Raw genomic sequence first — 19,339 nt, 5'->3', positions numbered from 1 at the left:
CCAGGTGCCTATCGTTATCGATTTTCAAATATTTCCGTTGCGATTTGAAAATATGGTTGAACATCAAGAACTTTAACTTCCCTGACTTTATGTTTAAGTTAAACTAGATTTTTAACCATAGATAGTATAAATACTCATTTGGTAAGTTCGACTGAATTTCAGAGTGTCAGTATTTTTGATTTTTTTTCTTCCCATATTAATGGAAACCCTTTCTTATGATCCTTTTTATACGAACTAACACGAGGAAATCCGGTGAGACCCATGAAACCACACTTCTTTCATCAACGAAATTTTGTTCACTTTATTTTCAAAGAATACTATGCTCCAAAGCTAATCGGAACAATAATGGTAAACATAGACTTGTAGGATTTTAGACAAATCATGAGTGTTTCCTAAGGAAATACTCTATCACAAGGTCCGCCTACTCCACATCCACGTCCTTGGTGACGCGACCCACCCAGTAAACGAAGCCGGTCTGCACCACGGTGGCCATGAACTTCACGTTGCCCTTGTAGCCTGCTGGCGGGATCCAATCGAAGGTGATGCTGGTCAGCGGGCTGCCCTTGGTGGCCTTCAGGTGGGTGAGGGTGTCGTCCTTGGCGGAGCACTCCAGCGTCTGCGAGTGCTTGGGATCCACCACCTGGAACTGGCCGACGACGCGGTTCTGGCCGTCGCGAGCCTGGATCATGAAGCCCAGGAACTCCTCGCCGCCCAGGGTCAGGGTGAGCTTCTGGTCGCCGCGCACATGGGGCGGCCCGGTGATGCTGTACGGCGGCTTGTCCGTCTGCAGCTTGGCTCCATGCTGGGGGGTCAGGTCGCGGCAGGCGGCCTTCGGAGCACCCTCGGAGTAGGCGTTCACGCTGACGGCCAGGCAGGCGGCGATTACCAGGAGGCGGAACATAACTGGGGGGAAAAATTAATATTACTTTTTAATTCTACATTACTTTTAATCATAATTTGTATTCACTTATAGGCATTACCCATATTTCCCATTTGAATAATAGCATATATCATTATCGAAACATCAGGGAATATTCAATAATTTCTTTGAACTATCAATAAAAAAACCAAATACCCATTTGAATTAGAATAAACTACAATTCTAGCCATTTTACTTGCAAATACTATTAGAAATCAAACACCTGTACTAGTACATTATATCATTGTTCACTCTGTTTATAATCATCAGTAAGTTCTTTATAAACAACAATGTTTGTTTTGAATACTATTATTTTTAATTAAGACGTCAGATAAAGAAATGTTTCTAGCTTTTAATAAAAAAGTTCAATAAAGCTGCTGTTATTGTTTAACTTTTCCGATAACCTTTTTGCGTTTTCTGAGCATGCTTTTTAATTGCCCCTGCTAGTTTTCCATAAATTAATTAATTAACACTTCCACTCGGGCGAGACTTTTTCGCTGGCCTTGGCCAGCTGCAGTTTTCCTCTGATAAGTTTGCATACGGCGATCGCGTAGGCAGCCGCGAACATATAGAAAACTAGCTCCAATTATGCAGGTTGACAAACTGCAGCGTTTATTATGCAGTTGCTGCCAATCAACCACACATATATACTTATAGCCTTGACTTTGTTTGTAACTTTATCCAAAAACAAGCTGCGTTAGGAACCCCCAGAACTCCATCAAAACACCTTAAGTGCCCAAATGAGTTGAAATTAGCTTAACATTTCAATCACGCTCGCCCCATAAATCTTCGGATTCGCAGAAAAAGGAAGCCACAGACAAAGAGCTTTGTTCAATATTGAAATTGGCCAAGATGCAGGTTGATTAAACCGATTTTTAAAAAATCATCAAACTGGTTTCTCGGACGCAAACGAAAAGTGTCTGAGGCCAAACCAGTTTGCAGTACCTTTCCATAGAAGAGTAACTCTATGATAGTATATTCCTTTTTTTCCACATATTGTCATTGAAATGAATGTGACAATTTGAAAAACGTGAACAATTAGGCGGAGCCGAGTACTTCCTCGAAGCAGCTTCAGGTTCAAGGTGGATGGGGGTCTCGCGAAGTCTCGTGAAGTACCGATCCGATTGGACATCGGCCTGCTCCACCTTTGTCGCCGCGGATGCCAAGAGACCTTGCGGAGACCGGGCCGTAAGCCAGGCCTCGATGTGTCTTGCAATATGCTAAAGTTCAGCTTTGGACAGACCGTCTCGCCTCTCTATATATACACCTATATTTTCTGCCTTTTCTGTGTGCTCATGGGCCTTTGTCCAACCGGTTGCCAGATTTGTTTAGATAAAATCTCAATAGTTGTTTAATTTTTACTTTTTGTGCCTGTCATTGCGCCGAGCTATGGGCAGAGGCCTCAATTAGCCAACTTCTATAATGGCTCGAAAACATTGTTATTAGCCAGTTGGTGGGACAGAGTTGCTGAAGCTTGAAAATTCTGAAACTATTACGGGCGGTCTCTAAATGCTGCCATTGTAATGAGATTGGTAATTTACCATGTTAAATATATATATTTTTTAAAGTTCACTTTGGTGGTATTTTTTAACTCCTAAGATATATTCCTTATAAGGATTTTTTGGACCATGTTTCAACCTTATAATATTTGCACTGGAACAGCACTACTTCTGTTATCGTTTAGGATCTTAAAGTAAATAAATTACTCAACCATCTTTACCTTCCACTTAAAACAAGCACAAACGGAGCAAAAGAAAAACCTCAAATGAGCTGAAAATTCTAAAACAGCTTCCTATTTATACCAAAAACTGATCAAAATTACCGCATAGCTTTTGCCAAGACAACTTTGTAAGCCCAGCTTTAAGCCGGAAAGTAAGCCCAAGTTGGCCAATTTAAAAGCTCCCTGAGCTCAGCTTGTAAATTGAATTTATAACGCTTCATTTATAGTGCGACTAAGTCAGTGACTAAGTGTTTGCTTTGGTCGAGAAATCAAATGGCAGAGCAATTAGCAATTTTTATGGATGAGGGAGAAACTCTCAACTGATAATTCGCTAATAAAAGTCACAGCTGTTCAATGGAAAGCTTACGGATGATACCTATAGGTCAACTACGATCGTTATTCTACAACCCGTTTCGATAATTTTTATTTTTGGAGTATAACTTGAAGTTCCTAAGCAAGATGATGATTTTATGTACTTAAAAAAGGGCATTCCTAAACATTATCTTTATCTTTAAATATCTTTATTTAGGTAAATACATTTTGACCTTTTTGGGGATGTTGCGCTCCGAAAATGAACCCTTTTTTAAATACTTATTTCTAATTTTATACCAATCATGTTACCTAAGTAAAATCCAAAATCTAAGAAGGCCAAATAGAACTGTCATCATATTTGTATTCCGGGTTATATTAATATTTGAGTTTCTAAAATGGGCGCAGAGCAGTCGGCCGTGTTGGCCTGCACGCAGACGGGAGCACAGGAAGAACCTCTGGAACTGGTTAACTCGGAGCTATTTTTCCGCCTGTACTTTGAAGAGATACCGGAGCCTGTCACGGGTCCAGTAACACAAGCCCTTTTACACCTGGTAGAACATCTGCAAACGTCGAGGGCGACCCTTAATGGTAAGACATCTTTTACATTAGGCAGATCATCAACTATCCCTAACAAATTGATATAACCAAAGCTCAAGAAACTCAATCCATCCAATCGGAAAATGATAGCAGTGAATGCGGCTTTGACTCGGATTTTAGCGATATCAGTGAGGCCATCTCAACGGATTAATACAACATACCCTTAACCATCATTCATCTCACTAGCAATTGAACATTAATATAACATACGAATTTATGTACAGAACTAAAAGCAACTGATTTCTACTTAAAATTAACCTTCTTCAGTCTCAGCGACTTGATGGGCCTGACAATGCTCCTGCGCTCCTCGCGATGCTTCTTCAACTCCGCCTCGCGCTTCTTGGCATGGAACTGCGACTTCTTCTGCTTGTTCACCTCGAATGTCATCTGCCTGTTGCCGAGGGAGCGACCCACATTGGTCACTTGGCCCTCCAGCTGGGACATGACCTTCACGCGATCCTGCAGGCTAGCCTTCTTGATGCGCTGCTGTGTCAGACTGCTGCCCTGGTGCTGATCCAGGGCGGTCAATGTGAAGCGGTTGCCATTGGTGGTAGGGTTTTGGCTGTATCCATTCGTGTGGGGTGTTGTGCCGGAGTCGGCAGGTTTATCCTGCAACTGCTCCCCATTTTCTTCTTCCAATTCCTCCTCTTCCTCGCGCTGTCGCTTCACCTGCTTGTACGCCTGCTTCATTTCCTTGACGTACTCCCTTCGGTCGTCATCGTCGGAAGACGCTTCGTCGCCGCTGTCATCCTTCTCCTCGCCATCGCTCTTCTCGAAGCCAAACAGATCCTCGTCGTTGTCGCTTTCCTCACGCTGCTGAGCCTCTTCGGCATGCAACTCAGCCACATGGGCAACTTCCACTCGCTTCTTAAGTTCCTTGGCCTTGGATTTATCCAGGCGATTCAGAACAGGAGCCAGCAGGCGATACTCCTCGGCAGACTTGTTAACAGCGAAGTCGGCGTTCTCGAACATGGCCTTGAAACGCGAGTCCTCCAGCAGACTGGGCACATTGCGTTGCTTGGAGCTGTTGGAGGGATTGGCCTGCTCGTCCATAATCTTGAGAGCCAACTCTTTGTTGACCTTGGGCAGCTTGGATTCGAGTTGAAGGCGAGACTTGCGCTCGCTCTCAATTTCTTGTCGGATCTTGTCCTTGCGGAAGCGGTCAAAGGCGAAGGGTTCCACCACAGCCTTGGCTTTGTTGTACAATCTGGCGTCCATAAAGTATCTGGGGGATTTCAAAGGATAAGACGTTTGGCAACCCACTAGTATCCTCTTTAGACTTACCCATGCATGTAACCCTTAAGCAGATTGCTGCCAACGAGATGCTCCATGCCCAGTTCCGCCAGCTCCTTGGCTGTGACGAACTGGTAGTCATCGTACACATTCTCCACCACCTCCGATTCGATCTCCTCGGTGAGGTTGTCCAGGAAGGAGCACCAGCGGGGAGCTGGTCCCATGGCGGGCACGTAGTAGGTCATCATCTTCACATCCTCCTGGGCCACAAAGAACATGCCCGTGTCGGGAATGGTGCAGAAATCGTTGAACGAAGTGGTGGACTCGACGTAGGCGATCTGCTTGCCCGTCTGCTCGTCCCACAGCTTCAACGTGGCCTCGTCCAAGCTGTAGACGGCATTCTGGGCAGGATTGAAGGCCAGGCGCTTGATGGGCAACCTATTCAGATGGTTCTTCACCAGCAGCGGTTGCTTGGCACGGATGTCGTAGATGAGCACATGACCCGAAGCAGTGCCCACTCCCATGTGCAAGCCATTGCGGAATTTGAGGGCCGTAACCGAGGGAAACTCCTTGACGCCCGGCAGCTTCATGGCCACGTCCAGGGTGGAGCAGCGCTGCTTTGTCCGCGGATCCCAGGCCTCCACTGTGCCCTCTTTGGTGCCCGCCACCAGGAGATGGTGCTCGGGATTCACTTCGCAGGCGTTCAGGCAGCTGCCGTCCGTTTCGAAGGGTTGCAGGAACTGTCCGCGCTCCAAGTTGAGCCGGTAAATGTCCCTGCCCACGCCCACGATGAACATGTCGCAGCTGGGCTTGTGGTACTTCATGTCCCGCCCGAATCGCGGAATCCTCAGCCTGTAGTGCCGCCCGTGGGCCGCATGGATCTCCACGTAGCGGTCGCACTGCAGGAACACCATCTTGCTGTAGTCGTCGCTGATCACCTCGAAGGTGGTCACCTCGGAGTCGAAGCAGCGCTCGAATTTGATGGACAGGTTGGACACCTCGAAGCACTTGACGCGCGGCTTGTAGGTGCCGGTGGCCAGGATGTACTGCTGGTCGGGGCTCATCCGGATGCTGGTGCACACGCCGGGCATCTCGAAGTCCTGGATGAGCTCGATCTGGCGCCGCGAGTCGGCCTTCTTCTTCAGCTGCGACCGCTTGCGCCGGTCCGTGAGCCACTGCAACGGGTATGTTCTGGGTTAATGTGCTTTGCAAGGGTGGTTATCCCGGTACTCACATCCGGCACCGACTTGCCGGCGCTCAGGTTGTAGATCTTCACATCGTTGACTTCGTTTACGAACATTTTGGCCGTAATTTGTGAAGCTGCTCGCCTACAACATAAACAAACCAAACCCGCAACACGTGCGGTCTACAGTGGTCTCTCGGAAATATTCAAATATACCAAAAATAGTATAAGCGGTCACTCTGAAAAAAAAACCGGGATACTATCGATAGTTTCCAATCAAGTCCTTGCTCACTGTTATAATTTCGAAAAATAAAATAATTTAATAAAGTATAAAGCGGCACTTATATAGTAAGCAAGTAAATTAATTTAAACTAAGTACTGAAATATTTAACTAAAGTACAAAGCGGCGCTTATATAGTAAGCAAGTAAATTAATTTAAAGTGAGTATTGAAATGTCGGTTCGGAATTTGTTGGCTTAATGTTGAATGTTTAATGAATACTTAAACTTTAATAGGTCTTTAAAAAGGATTAATTTAGAAAGTATACTTCATAATTGTTGTATACAGTAGAGGTATACTCCCATATCCCAAAGATTTGCCTAAATATGTTTATTATTTCCATAAACAAACTAAGAATTTCAATTCATGTTCAATTTCAACGCAGTATAACAGATTACAAAAAGTAATCGAAACCACCTTAGCGATGTCACCCACCCGCACAACCTTAGTAAGACCGCATTTCGTTTGGTATATCTGAGGTAGTGAATCTGGTACTTTCCACCGTTGCGCAGTGTGACCCCCGAATCCGAAGCAAAACAAAGAGCGAAGAGAGTGTACTGATTTGCATGCAAATCGAGCTGCAAATTCAAAATAATTGCAATAATAGCTCCTTTCGCACGAGGCCAGTGTGTGTGACTGAGCTGCAGTCTGCATTGCCGCATTGCCAGAAAGTCGCAATTCGAATCCGCCCAAGAAAACAACAACACGCACACACACACACGGGCAGCCCCCCGACCCCCCGCTCAGCGTAACCGCCCTACATTCCGCCCTCCCTCCGCTCCCTAAGGTGCACTAAAGTGAGCTAAAACGGTGAGTAATATTCGCTTTTAGTCGTTTTCCTTAAGCCAATTACGACTAAGTTACCCGACATGGAAGTGGAAATGGAAAACCATCTGCAGAAGGGTGACGCACTGCAGCGCTGGGTGCTCCTGCTCGCAAACTTTCCCCCGTGCTCTCGCTCTCTCTTGTTGTTGTCGTTGGCCAGCCCCCGCCCGCCCCTCTCTCCACACATTGTTGTTGTTGTGAACACCCCCTGAATGCTTGATACCCTACCGCAGGGCACTTCGGTTTTCATCTTTAGTTTGACACTCAGAAAAGTGGGTAATGCGACGTAGAAATTACCAGTTATCAGGGGATGGTTTGAGATCTGATTGTTATTTTTATTAGAAAACCAGTCTTAAATAAAGCCGTGTGATATCCCTCAGACAAAGCTCTTTTAGTTATTAATATTTATTTGATACCCTGTAAATGTCCCATTATTAATTTAAAGAATACCCCAAAGCAAATGTTTTGAATTTGATTTATATTTAATCCAAAATAACACCACTTTCGTCTTAAAATCAAGCTGCCGACCAAATAAAGAGTAGCTTCAATGGAATGTTCTTATCCATTAGAAATTTTTCTAAGAACTCATTATCATATTTTATATATATATCCAAGTTATTTTGTTTTGTTTTGCTCTATCGCTTTTTAAAGGGTTTTTACGCTAGCCTAGTTATTGTATGTTTCCTCAAAATGGCTTTTGCTACATTTAAAAACTAATTAATATTATAAAAACAAAGCAAATTGAAAGGGTGTTATGAGTAGAAATATATATCTGAAAAAAGGGTATCTGAGTTACGGTTGTGCGAAGCTTTGTTCTATCTATCTAGTTTCCTTTTTTGCCCTGTAATGGGAGCGCCTTTGTGTGTCCCTTACGAGGAGGGCCAGCTGATCCACTGCCATGCAACGCAATCCGCGAATGTGTGTGTGCAAGCCCGGGGATTTCGCCTCCATTGATTGCTCCACTGATGTGTGGCCTTTGGCGCTTGACTGATAAGGCTCGAGACCGAGACCCACTGTTTAATCTCAATTGCCCGCCGGAGAGTCTATAAAACTGATACTTTCTCGGCAGTTTGACAAGCAATGAAACGTGATAAGAACTCATATTGTAATAGATTAAATTGGTTTTTTATTTGCGGAATTGCTTCTTTGACAAGATGGGAACCTAATATGTTAGCCTTATCAAGGGTTAGGATAAGTGTGAGGCAGAAACTTACTCAGAGAAGTTTCAAAATCAGTTTATATGAATATAAATTGATTTTTACCTTTTACAAGCAAAGGTGTATAGAATGAGGCAAAAACTTACTCAGAGAAGTTTCAAAATCGGTATATATTCATATAATTTTCATGTAAATTGTTGATTTTTACCTTTTACGAGGCAGAAACTTACTCAGAGAAGTTTCAAAATCAGTATATATTCATATAATTTTCATGTAAATTGTTGATTTTTACCTTTTACAAGCAAAGGTGTATAGGATGAAGCAGAAACTTACTCAGAGGAGTTTCAAAATCAGTATATATTCATATAATTTTCAAGTAAATTGTTGATTTTTACCTTTTACAAGCAAAGGTCTATAAGTATGAGGCAGAAACTTACTCAGAGAAGTTTCAAAATCAGTATATATTCATATAATTTTCATGTAAATTGTTGATTTTTACCTTTTATGAGGCAGAAACTTACTCAGAGGATTTTCAAAATCAGTATATATTCATATAATTTTCATGTAAATTGTTGATTTTTACCTTTTATGAGGCAGAAACTTACTCAGAGGATTTTCAAAATCAGTATATATTCATATAATTTTCATGTAAATTGTTGATTTTTACCTTTTACAAGCAAAGGTGTATAAGTATGAGGCAGAAACTTACTCAGAGAAGTTTCAAAATCGGTATATATTCATAAAATATTCATGTAAGTTGTTGATTTTTACCTTTTACAAGCAAAGGTCTATCGACCTTTTTTGGTAAACGATGATTTTCGGAGGTTTTACTAAATAAATGCATGTAGTATTTAGCTAAAATACCTTTTCTTAGGTATTCCCTAGATTCCAAGAACAGATAGAAAGCAAAAATGCAATTCTCCCATCAATTTACCTTATAGTCAACAAGTACTTACAATTGTGGAATAATCAATTAGGTGCCAACCCAGTGAATGAAATTACTGCATTCGCTATCCGCTTCCAGCACTTAAATTCCCACGATTTCCAGCCGACCTTGCGATCAAACCCTTTCGACCTGCCCGAAGGGTTCGGGCTTCACACTCCCAAGCTCCGCTCGACTGCGGTGCGAATCAAAGGCTTTCGAGCGATATTGTTACGCCGAAAAGCCAAAGTCAAGTGGTGTGGAGGGTTTTTACCCGCCACTCTTAAAACATCAGTTGGCTCTTTTATTTTTTTTTGAGGGCTCCAGTTGGCAAATAAACAAACCCGGTCGGCTGTTCAAACAAGAGCATGCCTTAAGCAGCAGTATCGGGGCCAGTTCGAAAAAGGGGAACAAAATGTGGAGCCGACGCAGAACAAATTAATGCAGCGCCTCGGTTTGTTGATAAGCAAACGCCTGCGGTTGGACATTCAAATGAGCACCTGACACAGTGATAGAGAACCAATTGCTTGGGTCGGAGTTCAGTCCCGCGGAAGTCAGGATGAGCAAGGTGCGCAGTGTGGTGAACAAGCTGCACGAGCGCCTAGACTATATCATTGAAAAATGTGGGAAATCGCCTGGTGAAGTCTACAAAATATAACTAATAGTTTTGGTGTTTCTTTAGGTCCCAACATGACTGCAGCGCCGTACAATTACAACTACATCTTCAAGTACATCATCATTGGCGACATGGGCGTGGGCAAGTCCTGTCTGCTCCACCAGTTCACCGAGAAGAAATGTGAGTACCTAGCCCACAGAGAGATCCAACCGAGACCTAATCATTTCCATTTACACTTCAGTCATGGCCAACTGCCCACACACCATTGGCGTGGAGTTCGGCACACGCATCATCGAGGTGGACGACAAAAAGATCAAGCTGCAGATCTGGGACACAGCGGGCCAAGAGCGCTTCCGGGCGGTCACACGCTCCTATTACCGCGGAGCAGCCGGTGCCTTGATGGTCTACGACATTACCAGACGGTGAGCCAGTGAAAGTAATCCCTTTTCTGTGCTTAAACCTAAACCCTGGTGATTTCAGCTCCACATACAATCACTTGAGCAGCTGGCTCACCGACACTCGCAATCTCACCAACCCCAGCACTGTGATCTTTCTCATTGGCAATAAGTCGGATCTGGAGAGCACTCGCGAGGTGACCTACGAGGAGGCCAAGGAGTTTGCCGACGAGAACGGCCTCATGTTTCTCGAAGCTAGTGCTATGACGTGAGTATACAGTGCCAGGCTTGTTCTATAAAGCTACCAAACACGAATATTTAACTGCTTAAATACCGTAAAGGAGCCTTAAACTATTCTCCATTTAAGGTTTACTGTTTCAATTATAAAATGTATAATTTATAATTGAGAAGAAGACCTTTTTGTTAAGATATATACTAATTGTAATCTCCCCCACCGCAGTGGCCAGAATGTGGAGGAGGCTTTCCTCGAGACCGCTCGCAAGATTTACCAGAACATCCAGGAGGGTCGGCTCGACCTCAACGCCTCTGAATCCGGCGTTCAGCACCGGCCCTCGCAGCCCTCGCGAACCTCGCTGAGCAGCGAGGCCACGGGCGTCAAGGATCAGTGCTCGTGCTAGATGCATGCACCCTAACTTTACACAACCCTAGATATACAAATCAAGTTTTATTTTTAGCCGACTCGTAATCTACCGAAGCCCAAGCTAAAACCAATGTATGTAGTTCAATGATTCGATTAGGCATTAATGTGTGAGCCAGCAACAGCGACAGCAGCCACAAAAAAGGAAAAGAAAATATAAAAGCCCTCCCCTTCAACATATATAATATCGATTAAGCGTAAATATTACAAATTGGACACGTTTGTTGGTTAGTGCGAATATTTCTCACGTATCGTTAGAGGAACCAAAGTTTTGACTATGAAATTTCGAAAAGTTTATCGCTCTATTCTAAGCACCAACACTCGTTTGGCCCCAGAACATAGCTAAATACGCTCGATAGACCACGTTTTCTGTTAGTCGTATCCCTGTATATATATGAATTTTGTATCTCCTTTTATCAATCACATTTTGTTGAGTATTTGTTGTAGTCGCGAGCAAGGAAGGCAGAAAACGATCAATGTTATATGAATATTACGATGTATTAATGGCATAATGCAATAGGAAATAATAAAAACGGTATTTATAAAGCCCCTACCAATAGAAACGAGCTTGTTAATCAAACGTTTTTAAGTTATGCGATGGTAATATCTTTATTTAATGGTTTATTTATCTTAATTTAATGGTAATATTTGGGTAAAAATATGTGAGTTCAGCGAAAAACACAAATATCCGGGAATAAATTCAGATATCTAGAAGGTACAAATATATATTATAATGCTTTTAACGTAAAAAAAAATTTAGTTAGAAAACTGGCTTTTTCGGTTATTCGAATAAATGTATAATTTTTTGAAAAATAACGTAAAATATATACCTTTAGCAACATTTTAAGGAATACCCTTAACTTTGACTTGCGCATAACAGCACAGTGCTGACAATTCATAAAAAGCTTTTTCTCGTTATTTCATTTGTATTTTAAATGGATTCAAAGACATTTAGTTCTAAAGTTCCTATGATTTTTTTCTGTTCCTTAAATTATAAAACTTTAGAAAATTAAGTAAATAACTCCTATGTTCTGGCGGGTATGGGTATTCTTAGCTTGGCTAAAACCCGCTCAAGCCGGCTAAAAACAAGCCAGATTTGGCGGGAAAGAAGCGCCCCTGTCAGCCCTGGTGCCATCGCCCGCAGCTGAGTCGTCGCTTTTAATTTATTCCGTTTATACCATGAAAGTGACGAAATAGCAGTCTAACCAGCCAGCCAAGGGCCAACGTCAGCGAATCTCGATCCATGATGCAAATCAAGCGCCTCCTCTGCAAGTCCTGTGGCCTGGGCACCCTTCTGGTGGCGGCCGTTTGGTTGCTGGCGCTCCTCTTCTACTCGCACAGCCTGAGGAGCTCCATCCGCTCGGCGGGCTGGAGGATCGAGGAGAGGAACGCCACTGCTCGGGCGGAGCTGAGCTACCAGGCCAGGGTCACCGTCGGATGCACACCCAACGAGGCCAAAAACACCACTGCGGCTAGGGAATCCCCTGGGGCAGCCAATGCCCCCAGCGATCCCGAGCAACTGGAGCTGTTGGGCGTGGTGCGCAACAAGCAGGACAAGTATATCCGGGACATTGGCTACAAGCACCACGCCTTCAACGCCCTGGTGTCCAACAATATAGGGCTCTTCCGGCAGATTCCCGACACCCGGCACAAGGTCTGCGACCGCCAGGAGACCTCGGAGTCGGAGAACCTTCCCCAGGCCTCGATAGTCATGTGTTTCTACAACGAGCACAAGATGACCCTGATGCGGTCCATTAAGACGGTGCTGGAGCGCACGCCCAGCTACCTCCTGCGGGAGATTATCCTGGTGGATGATCACAGCGACCTGCCCGAACTGGAGTTCCATCTGCACGGCGATCTACGCGCCCGCCTGAGGTACGACAACCTGCGGTACATCAAGAACAAGCAGCGCGAGGGTCTCATTCGATCCCGGGTGATAGGAGCCCGCGAGGCGGTCGGCGATGTGCTTGTATTCCTGGACTCGCACATCGAGGTCAATCAGCAGTGGCTGGAGCCGCTGCTGCGCCTCATCAAGGCTGAGAACGCTACCCTGGCCGTGCCCGTCATCGATCTGATCAACGCCGACACCTTTGAGTACACACCCAGTCCGCTGGTGCGCGGAGGCTTCAACTGGGGCCTGCACTTCCGCTGGGAGAATCTGCCCGAGGGTACGCTCAAGGTGCCGGAGGACTTTCGTGGACCCTTCCGCTCCCCCACCATGGCCGGCGGTCTGTTTGCGGTGAACAGGAAGTACTTCCAGCACCTAGGCGAGTACGACATGGCCATGGATATTTGGGGCGGGGAGAACATAGAGATATCCTTCCGCGCCTGGCAGTGTGGTGGCGCTATCAAGATTGTTCCCTGCTCGCGAGTGGGCCACATATTCCGGAAGCGCCGTCCTTACACCTCGCCAGATGGAGCCAACACCATGCTGAAGAACTCGCTGCGATTGGCTCACGTCTGGATGGATCAGTACAAGGACTACTATCTGAAGCACGAGAAGGTGCCCAGATCCTATGACTACGGAGACATCAGTGATCGGCTCAAGCTGCGGGAGCGTCTGCAGTGCCGGGATTTTGCCTGGTATCTAAAGAACGTCTACCCAGAGCTGCATGTGCCGGGCGAGGAGTCCAAGAAATCGGCGGCAGCACCAATGTTCCAGCCCTGGCACTCGCGAAAGCGGAACTATGTGGACATCTACCAGCTGCGACTGGCGGAAACGGAACTCTGCGCCGCCGTGGTGGCACCCAAAGTGAAGGGCTTCTGGAAGAAGGGCAGCTCCCTGCAACTGCAGCCCTGTCGCAGGGCGCCCAACCAGCAGTGGTACGAGACTGACAAGGCTGAGATCGTGCTGGACAAGCTGCTCTGCCTGGAGGCCTCTGGGGATGCCCAGGTCACGGTGAACAAGTGCCACGAGATGCTGGGCGACCAGCAGTGGCGGCACACTCGCAACGCCAACAGCCCCGTCTACAACATGGCGAAGGGAACCTGTCTGCGGGCAGCTGCTCCTGCGGCGGGCGCCCTCATCAGCTTGGATCTCTGCTCCAAGGCGGGCGGAGCCGGTGGTTCCTGGGACATTGTGCAGCTGAAGAAGACTAAGGAGGAGGAGGAAAAGGCCAAGAAAGCAATCAAATCGGACAAGGCGCTGTGAGCGGGTTGTTCTGCTGGCGTATCGCAATATTAGACTGATATCTGTTTAGGGCAAAGTGTATTATGTTTAAATAGCCAGTATTTTCCATGAAATTTTTTAATAAAAGGTAGAAAACAAAATATGATTGGTACCCCGGAAGTAGGAGGTCTCTTAAACCAAACTCGGACGTGACAAAACAAGTTTTCTTCACAAATATTAATTTGCTTCAGCTTATTTTGATGATCTGATCATGATTCATAATGCGAGCTTTAACATATTTAAATAAATTTAAAACATATTTAAATATGTTAAAGCTCGCATTATGAATCATGATCAGATCATCAAAATAAGCTGAAGCAAATTAATATTTGTGAAGAAAACTTGTTTTGTCACGTCCGAGTTTGGTTTAAGCGTAGTTTATAAATTCATTTCAAACATATCTTATAGATAATTATCATTTAAAACACATCTCAGAAAGGCATATTTGATTTCTGTTAAAAATAAATGTTAAAAAACTGGATATTTTGAAAAATATTGCATTTTTAAACGCGTTTTTATCATTCCCTATTTTTAGTACATATGAATTGTTTTCCAATTAACTATAAAAACGTGTATCTGTTATATGGTTTCAAAATTTTCAAATGCCTTAGAAGTAATTTTAACTAATTTTTAGGGTAACGGGTTTTTGAGAAAGTATTTGTATTTAATGGGAACTCTTTATTTTAAATAAAAAGCATCTTTTTCCCATTTTTAATATACAAAATTCTATTTACTTTTTGTTGAAAACAATTCATTAAGTATCTAACTTTTTTCTGAGTGTATAAGTTTTCCATGATATATTTTCAGTAATTTTTGGTATTTAGTATTTTAAGGTATTTCCCTTGACGCCATCAACGGCCACACTGTATTTATGCTAAAAACAGGCGCCAATTTGCGTGATTTTTATAAGCAATTTTAAAAGCCGAACCATGCAGGCCAAAGCAACCGACAGCCGACAGGAGCCAACGCTACACTTAGGTAAGAACGTAAGGAATAATAATAAATGTATGGCTATCCTAACTTAAGTGCCTTTTATAGACACAAATGCGCGTCGCAATTTCATCAAATTCCATGCAAAACTGTGCGAGGTGAGTGCTAATTGTTTATAGACCTGGTTAAACTGCATTCTACGCCGCAACTTTGCAGAAACCCGCGACCACAGTGCGTTTCTTCGACCACTCCGACTGCTACACGGTCCATGGCAGCGATGACTGCGAACTGGTGGCCAAAATCGTGTACAAATCCACGGCCTACATTGGCGCCCTGCTGCCGGAGGACAAAAAGGAGACGCTCCAGTTCGTGTCCATGTCCAAGGGCAACTTCGAGCTGGCCGTACGCGAGCTGCTCCTGGTGCGGAACCTGCGCGTGGAGGTGTATGTCAAGAAGTCCACTGACTGGGAAATAGAGTACCGCGGCTCGCCCGGCAATCTGCTGCAGTTCGAGGACATCCTGTTCGCCAACAAGGAGGTCCTGGTGGGCAACAGCATCATCTCGCTCCTGGTCAAACTGGAGGGTGGTGGCCAGCGGCGGGTGGGCGTGGCCAGCGTGGAGCAGAACGATTGCAAGTTCCAGCTGCTCGAGTTCCTCGACGATGACTTCTTCACCGAACTGGAGGCCACCGTGGTGCTACTCGGACCAAAGGAGTGCCTGCTGCCTAGTCTAGAGGGCGATTATGCTGCTGTGAAGACGCTGCTTGAGAGGAATGGCGTGATGATCACGGTGCCAAAGAAGAGTAGTGCAAATGATTTGCTGCAGGATCTCAACCGCCTGTTGCGCTTCGCCAAGGGACAACAGGAGGACGCCACCGGCTTGAAGGAGCTCCAACTTCAGCTGGCCTCCAACGCCCTCAAGTCGGCCATCAAGTACCTGGACTTGGTTAACGACGCCGGCAATCTGGGGCACTACGAGATCAAGCAATTGGATTTGAAGCGGTGAGTGTGGAATGAAGTTTATTATTTATATTTGCTAATTAAGCACAATCTTATGTATACATTTTCTTAAAGCTTTGTTCACTTGGACTCCGCTGCCGTGGCTGCGCTGAACATCATGCCCAAGCCGGGAACCCATCCTTCCATGCCCTCGTACCGCTGGCAGAGCATCCTGGGCGTCCTGGACCATTGCCGTACACCGCAGGGTCACAGGCTGATGGGTCAGTGGGTTAAGCAGCCACTGCGAAGCCGGGATATCCTCAATGATCGTCACAATATAGTCCAGTGCCTGCTCGAATCGCCAGATACCATGGAAACTCTCAGCCTGGATTATCTGAAGCGCATCCCGGATATCCTGATGTTGACCAAGAAGCTGATGCGACGCAAAGCTAATTTGCAGGATCTGTTCCGCATCTACCAGGTTATCCTGCGAACGCCTAAGATTTTAAAAGTTCTGCTAGAGCTGGATAACTCCACAATAGAGAGTGTCATCTGTGCGCCTTTTAAAAGCTTCCTGGAAGATCTGACTGGTCTTAAGCAGATGGTCGAGCAGGTGGTTGACTTTGAGGCCATCGAAAGGGGCGAGTACCTGGTGAAGGCATCGTTCGACAGTCGACTGATGGAGCTGCAGGAGACCATGACAGAGCTCTATTCGAAAATGGAACGGCTACAGGTCAAGTGCAGCGAAGAGTTGGATTTGGATGGCAAGAATCAGGTGAAGCTAGAAAATGTGGCCAAGTTGGGGCACCATTTCCGCATTACTGTGAAGGATGACTCCGTGCTGCGCAAGAACAAGAACTACCGTATTGTGGATGTCATCAAGGGCGGTGTTCGCTTCACCTCCGATAAGTTGGAGGGTTATGCCGATGAATTTGCCAGTTGTCGCACCCGCTACGAGGAGCAGCAACTATCCATTGTGGAGGAGATTATTCAGGTGGCTGTGGGATATGCTGCGCCACTCACTTCTCTCAACAATGAGCTTGCCCAACTTGACTGTTTGGTCAGCTTTGCAATCGCCGCCCGCAGTGCTCCCACTCCCTACGTGCGACCGAAAATGCTGGAGGAAGGTGCCCGGGAATTGGTTCTTGAGGACGTGCGTCATCCTTGCTTGGAGCTGCAGGAGCATGTCAGCTTCATAGCCAACAGCGTAGACTTTAAAAAGGGTAAGGTATAAAGGAGATCAAATTTAAATTCAATGTAATATGTGCATTTTTGTTCAGAGAAATGCAACATGTTTATCATCACTGGACCTAACATGGGCGGAAAGAGCACCTACATTCGCTCTGTGGGAACCGCTGTCCTGATGGCCCATGTCGGCGCTTTTGTACCCTGCAGCCTGGCCACAATCAGCATGGTAGACTCCATCCTGGGCAGAGTGGGAGCCAGTGATAACATCATCAAAGGTTTGAGCACATTTATGGTGGAGATGATTGAAACTTCAGGGATAATAAGGGTAAGTGTAGCCACATCTATAATCATCCAAATAATATTTACTATATAAGCATTCCCCTTTTTCTAGACTGCTACGGAAAAATCTTTGGTAATCATTGATGAACTGGGTCGTGGCACTTCAACCTACGAGGGTTGTGGCATCGCCTGGTCAATCGCTGAACACCTGGCCAAGGAGACCAAGTGCTTCACCCTGTTCGCCACGCATTTCCATGAGATAACAAAGCTGGCGGAGTCACTGCCCACTGTTAAGAACTGTCATATGGCTGCAGTGGCGGATGCGGATAACTTTACGCTGCTCTATCAAGTGCGTCCAGGCGTCATGGAGAAGAGCTTCGGCATTCAGGTGGCGCGATTAGCCAATTTTCCTGAGCATGTCGTCCAGAACGCGCAAGAGGTGTATAATGAGTTCGAGGACGAACATGCGGACAAGCAGAAAAAGGAGGACAAGGCACTGCTGGAGAAGATTCAAGTGGCCATACAACAGCTGTCGACAGCCGGGAATAACGTGGATATCAACGTGGAGGACTTAACTACGTTGGTAACGCAGTTTACGAAGGACATTGAGCAGTTGGACAGTGATTACTTCAAATCCGTGTTGGCCACTAGTGAGGCTTAGAAGGGAGGTAGGGTTTAGATTTTTAAACGGGCAGTATTACTTACGGAGGCAGTAACTTTATTTTTTTCGAATACATTTTCCTTTTTACTTAACTTAAAATGTGCGGAGAATTACCTTTTTAATTTCAATTTTGGATCTTTATTTTTTCTTTGGTTACAAACCACATTGTTGTTCCATTTGCAAGTCTTATCAAGGATTTATAAACAATTACTTGTAAAAGAGACTTTATTAATTTAATATTTCTTCCATCTTACCATGAAAATGTAATATATAAGTGATTAACTAAAAAAAAAGGATATGGTTGTACTTGCAGAAAAAAAACCTCTTACCACATATATTTTAATAAATAATCGCCATTATAAGTACATACATTCGCATATGTATATAAACCATGATCGGATCGGTTTTTAATGTTAATAATATTTGTATTATGGGGTTATGCGTTGAAGAATGAATCATCGTCCAGCGAGACATTAATATAATTCATGTTCCACAACCGTCACACGATTTGGAAACACGGTGATTTGTGTGTTACAAATAGCGCTATTTCTTCGCCTCCGTGCCAAGTCACGTTGAACACGCTTTTTAACATAGCGCCAACTGCAAAATACGAGCCTGACAAACTGTCAATTTAATCGGCCGGGTTTTAACCTCAGCTGTCACTTGGCCCAAAGCGCCGCCGTTCCGTTGGCCCGATCTTTAGCGCGACTGTCACTACCAAATTCAACTTAAGTGCTGTCAAAAGATAATTACCGTTTCGGCTTTGATTTTTCTTACCTTTTTTACTCCGAGACAACTAAATGACAACAGCTCTACGAAAGGCCTAAACCAGTTTCGCGCTGCCTCTTGTGCTGCGATTCAAAAATATAGCTAAAATGGTCGATTACTGGAATGCCTTTTATCGCCTGACTATAAGTAAATTATTAAGAAATAATTAAACATTTTATTTACATTCTTAACAGCTTGTAATTCTCAAATTTATATTTAGGCTCAGGAAAAGATAACTATTTTATATCGAATATTTTTTAATTCCAGAAAAATCTTTTTGTAATGAACTTCTATTCGAAACCCAAAGTGCTATTTATCTAGCGTATTATGTAATTTTTTTAGGTGTTTGTAACGCAGAGAAAGATACGTTGCCTTTATTATCATCTCTAGGTGATATTAGTTTTCCTATTTTAAATCCTAGAAAAGCAATCGCATTGCATTGTTTAGAATAAATTAGTAAATGTGTTTACTAGCATAGACCACTTGCAAAAACACACAAAAATAGAAAGCAATATTATCTTCAAAGAGGCTGTAAAATTAACCAACGCACCCTTTAGCTAGATTCTGCCAATTAGAGCTTCTGGAAATCTG

The 19,339-nt window shown here is 44.6% G+C and overlaps 6 protein-coding genes across 8 annotated transcripts; 4 read left to right on the top strand and 2 right to left on the bottom strand.

Annotated features, from left to right (window-relative positions):
• Nucleotides 1–273: 273 nt before the first annotated feature.
• On the bottom strand, nt 274–2,745 carry LOC108032377 (defense protein l(2)34Fc). The gene is made up of 2 exons (XM_044094524.2): nt 2,640–2,745; nt 274–903 (listed from the first exon to the last, which is right to left on the bottom strand). Exon 2 carries the CDS (start codon nt 899–901, stop codon nt 422–424), a length of 480 nt encoding a protein of 159 aa, XP_043950459.1. The 5' UTR covers nt 902–903; nt 2,640–2,745; the 3' UTR covers nt 274–421.
• A 534-nt stretch (nt 2,746–3,279) lies between these two features.
• On the top strand, nt 3,280–3,780 carry LOC108032653 (uncharacterized). The gene is made up of 2 exons (XM_017106610.3): nt 3,280–3,539; nt 3,602–3,780. The coding sequence occupies exons 1-2, from the start codon at nt 3,347–3,349 to the stop codon at nt 3,697–3,699; spliced, it is 291 nt and encodes a 96-aa protein (XP_016962099.1). The 5' UTR covers nt 3,280–3,346; the 3' UTR covers nt 3,700–3,780.
• LOC108032651 (nucleolar protein 10) lies at nt 3,738–6,169 on the bottom strand. The gene is made up of 3 exons (XM_017106606.3): nt 6,016–6,169; nt 4,833–5,956; nt 3,738–4,773 (listed from the first exon to the last, which is right to left on the bottom strand). Exons 1-3 carry the CDS (start codon nt 6,079–6,081, stop codon nt 3,792–3,794), a joined length of 2,172 nt encoding a protein of 723 aa, XP_016962095.1. The 5' UTR covers nt 6,082–6,169; the 3' UTR covers nt 3,738–3,791.
• A 584-nt stretch (nt 6,170–6,753) lies between these two features.
• Nucleotides 6,754–11,378, top strand: LOC108032652 (ras-related protein Rab-14). 3 transcript variants are annotated; one of them, XM_017106608.3, is made up of 5 exons: nt 6,754–7,052; nt 9,829–9,942; nt 10,004–10,184; nt 10,243–10,425; nt 10,618–11,378. In XM_017106608.3, exons 2-5 carry the CDS (start codon nt 9,837–9,839, stop codon nt 10,793–10,795), a joined length of 648 nt encoding a protein of 215 aa, XP_016962097.1. In that variant the 5' UTR covers nt 6,754–7,052; nt 9,829–9,836; the 3' UTR covers nt 10,796–11,378. The 3 variants fall into 3 exon arrangements, with proteins under 3 accessions (XP_016962097.1, XP_016962096.1, XP_050741594.1); XM_017106607.3 differs by lacking the exon at nt 6,754–7,052 and adding an exon at nt 9,507–9,769; XM_050885637.1 differs by lacking the exon at nt 6,754–7,052 and adding an exon at nt 9,508–9,714.
• A 525-nt stretch (nt 11,379–11,903) lies between these two features.
• On the top strand, nt 11,904–14,085 carry LOC108032789 (polypeptide N-acetylgalactosaminyltransferase 35A). The gene has a single exon (XM_017106794.3). The coding sequence runs from the start codon at nt 12,059–12,061 to the stop codon at nt 13,964–13,966; it is 1,908 nt and encodes a 635-aa protein (XP_016962283.1). The 5' UTR covers nt 11,904–12,058; the 3' UTR covers nt 13,967–14,085.
• A 752-nt stretch (nt 14,086–14,837) lies between these two features.
• On the top strand, nt 14,838–18,375 carry LOC108032756 (DNA mismatch repair protein spellchecker 1). Its single transcript, XM_017106749.3, has 6 exons — nt 14,838–14,962; nt 15,023–15,072; nt 15,131–15,915; nt 15,988–17,075; nt 17,133–17,365; nt 17,432–18,375. The coding sequence occupies exons 1-6, from the start codon at nt 14,914–14,916 to the stop codon at nt 17,978–17,980; spliced, it is 2,754 nt and encodes a 917-aa protein (XP_016962238.1). The 5' UTR covers nt 14,838–14,913; the 3' UTR covers nt 17,981–18,375.
• The last annotated feature ends 964 nt before the right edge of the window (nt 18,376–19,339 follow it).

Source organism: Drosophila biarmipes, chromosome 2L (genome assembly GCF_025231255.1).
Source record: "Drosophila biarmipes strain raj3 chromosome 2L, RU_DBia_V1.1, whole genome shotgun sequence".
NCBI classification, from domain to species: domain Eukaryota; kingdom Metazoa; phylum Arthropoda; class Insecta; order Diptera; family Drosophilidae; genus Drosophila; species Drosophila biarmipes.
This window is presented reverse-complemented; position numbering and strand designations above follow the sequence as displayed.

What these genes read in the sequence shown, in the direction of transcription:
- LOC108032377 (XM_044094524.2), bottom strand. Translation starts at nt 901, where the DNA reads ATGTTCCGCCTCCTGGTAATCGCCGCCTGCCTGGCCGTCAGCGTGAAC.
- LOC108032653 (XM_017106610.3), top strand. Translation starts at nt 3,347, where the DNA reads ATGGGCGCAGAGCAGTCGGCCGTGTTGGCCTGCACGCAGACGGGAGCA. An exon ending in GTCGAGGGCGACCCTTAATG is followed by an intron (nt 3,540 to 3,601) that starts GTAAGACATCTT and finishes ATATAACCAAAG; the next exon opens with CTCAAGAAACTCAATCCATC.
- LOC108032651 (XM_017106606.3), bottom strand. Translation starts at nt 6,081, where the DNA reads ATGTTCGTAAACGAAGTCAACGATGTGAAGATCTACAACCTGAGCGCC. An exon ending in CCGGCAAGTCGGTGCCGGAT is followed by an intron (nt 5,957 to 6,015) that starts GTGAGTACCGGG and finishes TACCCGTTGCAG; the next exon opens with TGGCTCACGGACCGGCGCAA. An exon ending in CTTAAGGGTTACATGCATGG is followed by an intron (nt 4,774 to 4,832) that starts GTAAGTCTAAAG and finishes GAAATCCCCCAG; the next exon opens with ATACTTTATGGACGCCAGAT.
- LOC108032652 (XM_017106607.3), top strand. Translation starts at nt 9,706, where the DNA reads ATGAGCAAGGTGCGCAGTGTGGTGAACAAGCTGCACGAGCGCCTAGAC. An exon ending in GTCTACGACATTACCAGACG is followed by an intron (nt 10,185 to 10,242) that starts GTGAGCCAGTGA and finishes TGGTGATTTCAG; the next exon opens with CTCCACATACAATCACTTGA. An exon ending in CTCGAAGCTAGTGCTATGAC is followed by an intron (nt 10,426 to 10,617) that starts GTGAGTATACAG and finishes CCCCCACCGCAG; the next exon opens with TGGCCAGAATGTGGAGGAGG.
- LOC108032789 (XM_017106794.3), top strand. Translation starts at nt 12,059, where the DNA reads ATGATGCAAATCAAGCGCCTCCTCTGCAAGTCCTGTGGCCTGGGCACC.
- LOC108032756 (XM_017106749.3), top strand. Translation starts at nt 14,914, where the DNA reads ATGCAGGCCAAAGCAACCGACAGCCGACAGGAGCCAACGCTACACTTA. An exon ending in AAGCAATTGGATTTGAAGCG is followed by an intron (nt 15,916 to 15,987) that starts GTGAGTGTGGAA and finishes ATTTTCTTAAAG; the next exon opens with CTTTGTTCACTTGGACTCCG. An exon ending in AAACTTCAGGGATAATAAGG is followed by an intron (nt 17,366 to 17,431) that starts GTAAGTGTAGCC and finishes CCCTTTTTCTAG; the next exon opens with ACTGCTACGGAAAAATCTTT.